The sequence below is a fragment of the Hylaeus anthracinus genome, unplaced genomic scaffold (assembly GCF_026225885.1).
Source record: "Hylaeus anthracinus isolate JK02 unplaced genomic scaffold, UHH_iyHylAnth1.0_haploid 27367, whole genome shotgun sequence".
Taxonomy (NCBI): domain Eukaryota; kingdom Metazoa; phylum Arthropoda; class Insecta; order Hymenoptera; family Colletidae; genus Hylaeus; species Hylaeus anthracinus.
The window spans coordinates 7,881-14,679 of record NW_026535172.1 but is presented as its reverse complement, the minus strand read 5'-3'; the positions used below and the strand labels follow the sequence as shown (position 1 = coordinate 14,679).

Here is a 6,799-nt window from a genome sequence, read left to right as displayed (position 1 = left end):
TTCCGATCGTGTCCACGTATTTATATCCGTATGCGTTGCACGCGTGACACTATCGTGTCTCGGCGAGTCGGGTTCGAAATTATATACATATCCGTATACATGAATATATTCATATAAGCATGCATATACATATGTATACATGTACGTATAAATATATGCGCGTGTATGTGTACGTATGTATATATGTATATTTAACAGTTCTGTACATCAGGTTAAGTACCAACCTAGCTGGCTCGTAATCTCGCACAGTTCACCAGTCTTAAACACCGAGTTAACGTTATTATCGCTACGGCGGAACTGCTACAACCTTCCGTCGGAACTTTCCAGACACGATAGAGAGTCCGTTTCTCCTGAAACCGACGAGCAGTAAACTTTAATAACGATATAATTGGTTAGCCTAAAAAGTGGAGTAATCGAGGGAACGAGTGGAGTTGTTGGGAGTCAGGATTGGTGTTGCGTGTTGAGCTTGAGCAGATAATCATGCGAGTCCCTGTCGCGACTCGTAAACGACGAACGATGCGTATCCTCGCTTCTTTCTCCTTTTATTTACGACTACTTCCCTTCGTTGTCTGCCTCTCTCGTACTTTCCGCTCGTAACGCAAAAATACGCGTGTTCTCGGTCGCTGGAACCGATATTTCGTTCGTTCGCGCGATCGATATCCGACTCGCGTAAGGAATACGATTGTTATTTCTCCAACGACTCCATAGGAGTCTTAACCCTTCGCACTCGAGGCCTTCTTTTCTGGTATCTGCCAGCAACTCGAGATGTTTTTTAGCATTCTATTGCCATGAATCCTAAGCCATTTAGATTCGAGAATAAAGTCATCTTTACCTTGCCGACAATCATTTTATCGACACTTCGAGCTCCGAAGAAGTTAAACCTAAAGAAACGTTAGGTATTTGCAGGTTTGCCGCGTGAAACCTGAGAGTCACCTTTCGAGTGGAAAGGGTTAAAATCGTATGCGTACTTCAAATCTTACGCGTACTTCAAATCTTACGCGTACTTCAAATCTTACGCGTACTTCAAATCTTACGCGTAAATTCCTAATCGACCCGAGACGCGATTACGAGCGCAAAGGTATCGATTTCTGTCCTCCGTGTCGCGGATGAATTTTCGTTTCGATTTCGGTGGCTCGAAACGACTACAACTCTCTAGACATTTTTCGAAGTTTCTCTCTTCCTGCGAATTCCTCGTTTCGGAAGATTTCATCTCGAGCGTTAGAGCGTCTAACCTGTGAAGAAAATGTGTGTGTGTGTGTGTGTGTGTGTGTGTGAGAGAGAGAGAGAGAACAACCGGAAGCTTCTCGAAAATTGTCTTCCAGTCACGAAGTCCTGGATTTTTTGACGCTCCCGATCCGGATATTCGTTTCGGACTCGCGGGCGTCAAACAATTGCTGTTCCACGTTGTTCGCGAAATTCGCGGGGATTTCTGAATCCCGCCGTGCGGTTACTCGGTACTCGGTAGCTTCCTCGCGTTTACAAATTGCCACGATCGCCGATTCCCTCCGAGTTCGCCGAATTTCGCTTGTACACTGGTCGAATAAGTAAATCTAGATTTCCTACAGAATTCTCCGAGTAGAGAGGATTCAACGATCTCGATCGAAACGACGAGAGGATGGAAAACGCGTCGTTTCTCGTTCCCCTTCCGAAGAGGGGCTGTGATTTGATTAGTGGCGGCACTGTCGGTCCTTCGAATACGCTGGCCTGACTCTGACAAGAAATTATTATCCGTAGACACGCGGTTCGGGACTTCCGGGAAGCCTGGCACCTGATTAATCCATTACGTCTCCCGACTACTAGGTCGGCTCCTTTTGTTCCTGCTCAACGGGCACTTTGGTCGTACGACCGACGTCTGATATCCATTCGGTCGGATCACGACGACGACGACGACGACGACGACGACGACGACGTCGTTCTCCATCTGTCCCGAGGTTCTTGTCCCGCCAATCACGTCTCGGAACTTGTTTTCCTCGAATTAATTTGTCCGAATCACCGACACTGACGGAGCCCCTCGTTTCGACCGATCAACGACAACAAGTTTTTCGTTCCCTTCCCGAAGAAAAGGTATTTCGGAATCGACTCGCTACCTGAAACAGGATCGGCGAAAACGGATACGCTCGACGCGATTCACAAAGTCGATTTTAGTTGTTCGCGAATCGTTATCGGAACAAAGTACTCGGTTGCATCTCGTCGCACGCGCGTATCGATCGATGAAAACTCGTCGGACGACGTAACGCGATTTAAACGTCCATCGCGTCGCCGACGTATCCCTCGTCGGGACTTTCCGGATGGTGCGGGGGCTGGAGCTCTTCCGCTCTGGCCGCGGCGGCGGCGGCAGCTTCGCGTGCCGTTTTACCGAGCAACGATCTGGGGGAGAGAGGCGTCGTTTCGCCTCTGTACGCGGCTGGCGGCGAAGGAATAAACGGCACCTCGGGGTACACGGGCACCGGAGAGACCGGGGAAACGGGCAATTGTTGTTGAATCGGTTGCTCGACTGGCTGAATCTGCGGTTGCTGTTGAGTGGGATAAGGATATCCCTCGGCGGTGTATCTGGCGTCGGTCCTCGGCAACACCGGGTCGTATCCGGGCGATCTGGCGAGAAACTCCGCCTCTCTGGAATAACGGGCGGGCGGCGCCACCGCGGAACCCTCGGCCATTCTCTGTCTCAAGCGCGGCAGAGTGCTCGCGGCACTGAACGGTAGTTTGGGCAGACCAAAGTTCAAAGGGTAGCCATCTTGATCGAGATAGCTCAGCTGCGGTATGTTCGATGGACGAAGGTCGGGCTGTAGCGGGTACCCCGAGTCGTACTCGAGGATTTGTCTGTCTCCCGGCTGATGACGGTACAGCTGACCGTAGCCCACGTCGGTAGTCTCGGGGACCTCGTTTATCAAATCCGGCTCCGTCAAGTACTTGGAGACAGGGCTGCGGTAAGGCTCGTCCACGCTTCTATGTTCTCTTCGCTCGAGAGTCGCCGCTCTGCTCATCTCTCTCTCGGTATACGAGACTATCTGCTGGTGCTCCAGCCCTATCAGGCTCCCGTTCCCTTTCCTGCACTGCAGGCTGGTCACCGTGTCCTTGGTAATCGGCATCACGGACTTGTTCTGCGAGACCAGAGCCTTCGAGTTTCTCTTCCGGTCGCGACGACGTTTTCGTACGCAGAACACGATGCTGCCTATCAGGGAACCGAGTGCGAACAGCGTCACTACCAAAGCTCCCGTTGCCACGGCCACGATGTATCCCGATCTGGAACGATCGCTCGGCGGCTCCGAAGTTACCTTCTCTTGGACAAGCACTCGCAAAGATAGATTCGACTTTGCCGTGCCTGCTCCGTTTTCCGCTATGCAGGTGTACGTGCCGTCGTTCAACGATTCCACGGAGTAGATCAAAAGGGTGCTGCTCATATTGGTGTCGCCTCGTTCTCTATAGATGTATCTGGAACAAATCGCACGACACCGTACAGATATTTCGCTTAGGTTTCGCCGTCTTTCTACTTATTTCGTTTCCGTACGTTAGAAAACGTCCAACGTCCGCGATGCACGGGCATCGTCCATTACCATGCTTTAGCGATAAACGCGCGCGACCAATGTCTATCGAAGAAACGTGTTCTTTATCGCGAAGTCGCTCGAAATACAATTTCCTCGTAAGTTTCGTAGCAGAGACGTTCGCGTGAAATGCTAGGACCCGCTCCCTCGTTCCTTTGAAATTGAACGATACACGGCGCGTCGCAAAAGTACTCCAACTCCTTCGATCTCCGCTGACTCGAAATCGTTCGTATATTTTTCGAGACGATGAGAGAAATGTACGATACTATATAATATTAGGTGGAGTGGAAAGTAATGTTTCTGCGAATCTCAATACTTATTTATCATTCATTAGGCTCATTGATTTTTATCGATTTTAAATTGAAAATTCCCACGCTAGACAGCAAAGGGTTGTTAACCCCTTGCACGAACTCAGTCGTTGTTGGAACTCAGAAAATGCCTTACCGAGCCTGTCTCGTGGTTTTCAAGTTTGACCCAAAATTTGCATCGAGAGTTAGACTCGCGAAAATAATGCAACGAGTTATAATATCTCGTGATTAGACAATCGTTTAAAAATAGAAACTCATTAAGAATGTATTTGTTTGAATCTAATGTGAAACAAATAACATTACTTTTCAGGTTCCCCTAATGCTTTCGCGACAATTATTACTAGACTGCGGATCTTTATGCAAAATACAATCTTCGCGAACGTGTCTGCCAACATTGAACCTAAATAGGAATTTATATTATCCTACAAATATTGCAACATGAACTTTACTTTCAATCTTTTTTATACTTTTGCATATCGTTTCCATCTCGTAGTTTCTTGGACATTCAAATTTCCCATAAATGCATAAAGATCCGCAATCTAATTATTACCAATAGCTCGCAGTTTATCCAAGTCCTATTTTCGACTTGACGAACGGTTACTTTTCAAAAATGTTTCGGCGCTTGACGGATGCGGTGTGCACTTTTTACCGATAAGGGTTCCGATAACATCGATCCCGAAAGGACATCAACGATTCGAAACGAGCAGTTGCGGGGAGCGCGAATACTTCTGCGACTCGTTGGATGTAGCACGGCTAGCAGGTTATCGCGAAAACAGGGAGAAGTTTATCCGTGAGAGAAATTCAAATGTTATTGGAACTTTATTTCGATTCCGAACGACCGTGTACGTGGCCATTTGTACCACCGTTTCGCTGCGCCGATGGCTTCGCGAAAAAATTCCGGGAATTGTTTTTCGAGAGAAAATTTCGATATTGCTCGCGGATCAACGGTTCGGTAACCGTTGGCTATCTCGAGTAATAAAACGATATTCGAGAGGAAACGTTTGGTTCGCGAATCCATTCGAAAGCGATCAATTTTTTTATCGCATTTTCCGTAAGCATCCAAGTAACCAAGTGTTTGGATACGACATTCGACTGTCTCGGCTGCGCGAACGCGAAGTACGTTCGATCGTAAGAAGTACGTAAGATCGAAGAACAGTCAGTCCCGTAAATATTCGTGCCCTCCGTATGTATCGAAGAAATTTAAAATTAAAATACAAAATTTCTTTTGGTGGTACAAATCAGTACGAAATCCGGCACTAAATGTATCCGCTTTGAGATTGTTTCATTTACATGAATTTTGACGTGTGGTCCTGCTAGCTTAATATTAAGCTACGATTTTTTCGAAAACGACACGAGGTACAAAATTATCGTCGGTGGTACAAATTGGTACAAAATATTTACTAAATATTTACGAAATATTCCACCATGTCCGACATGATTCTGCCGATTCGGTCCCGTCTTTGGTCCCCTCGTTTCTCGATGAAAAGAGCGCATACTCACCGTGGGAAGCTGGTAGAAGGATTCAATAGCGAATTGTTCTCGTTGCGCGGCTCGCAAGGCTCCCCGTTGAACCACCAAGTGAGCTTAGCGGCCGGGACGGCGTAGACGTCGCATCTGAGGGTGACGTTGTCCCCTTCGTAGGCCTCGAGTCGTTCCTGTAGGTCGATTCGCGGCAGGCAGGCCAGCTCGTTCGGTTTGACGGTCTTGATCTGTTTCCCGTGGAGTCTCGGGGGAGCGTCGCAGACGGGCTCGGACTCCTGCGGGGCCGCTGGCGCTGACTCGTTGAGCCAGGTCTGGGTGGCGCGCAAACGGCAATCGCATATCCAGGGATTGTTGTGCAAAGTGAGACCTCGAAGGTTGCCGCCGAGTGGCAGCGTCAGCTCGGGCACGCGAGTCAACCGATTCCCATCCAATCGAAGCCACTCGAGCTGGTGGAGACCGTCGAACGCGGAACGCTCTATGATCTCCAGTCGGCACTGGCTCATTTCCAGATTCGTCAGGTGTGGCAGATGCTGAAACGCCCCGCGGCGGATCTCCCGTATGGGATTTCCGTTCAGCAGCAACTTCATCAGATTCGTGTAGAACGGGAAGGTCTCGGTCGGCACCTCCTCGATCAGGTTCTCCGATAGATCGAGCTCCACCAAACCCATCAAACCAACGAACGCCCTCGACGCTATGTGGCTGATGTGCGATCTGGCTAGATAGAGTCGCTGCAGATTTATCAAGCCGAGGGCGTGGAAGCACTCCGTCGGTAGACTGACCAGATGATTGTCGGACAGATCCAACACCTGCGTCTCCTCTCGGGCGCCCTGCGGGAGCCCTTTTAGGTTACGGTTCGCGCACTCCACCCATTCTTTTCCGCTTTTCCATTTGCACGTGCACAGAGAAGGACAGCTCTCCACCGTCGAGCTCCACGTTAACAGCATCATCATCCCGAGAAGCGCCCCTCTCCGCCACCAGGCCCGCACGCTCGGGCACATGGTGCCTCGTTCTCGACCTCTCGTTACTTTCTTTTATTTCTATCGCATCTTCAACATTCTCGCACCGTCTGCTCCTATTTCTACGCCGACATTCTTCCCGCTCGACCGCTCTCCGAAGGAATTCTGGCGGGGTCATCAAGCCGAGGCGCTCGATCGTCGATTCCCACCCTGAAACAACAACGGTTCGAACGAACCCCGTTAGAAACGTCCTCGTCCGTTCCGTGGGTCGTTGGAAAATGTTCGGGAAACTCGTGACTACGGGCTCGAAAACCTGGAAGCCTCGAAAACAGGTCAAAGGGTTGCGTTACGAGTCGACTTATCATTCGGCTCGCGAATCGTCAACGGTCCGCTTCCTCTCCGAAACCCCGTTCGTTCTTTAAAACCCATTCGCGAGTCCGCGCGTACGAATTTCGTTCAAAAAGTAGCTCGTCGTTCCGGATAATTCTCGTCCAACGTCAACGTTTCGGAG

The 6,799-nt window shown here is 49.6% G+C and overlaps 1 protein-coding gene across 1 annotated transcript; it reads right to left on the bottom strand.

Moving 5' to 3' along the window:
* Positions 1-992: 992 nt before the first annotated feature.
* Positions 993-6,495, bottom strand: LOC128893352 (leucine-rich repeat-containing protein 24-like). The gene is made up of 2 exons (XM_054154254.1): positions 5,351-6,495; positions 993-3,432 (listed from the first exon to the last, which is right to left on the bottom strand). Exons 1-2 carry the CDS (start codon positions 6,328-6,330, stop codon positions 2,241-2,243), a joined length of 2,172 nt encoding a protein of 723 aa, XP_054010229.1. The 5' UTR covers positions 6,331-6,495; the 3' UTR covers positions 993-2,240.
* Positions 6,496-6,799: the final 304 nt, after the last annotated feature.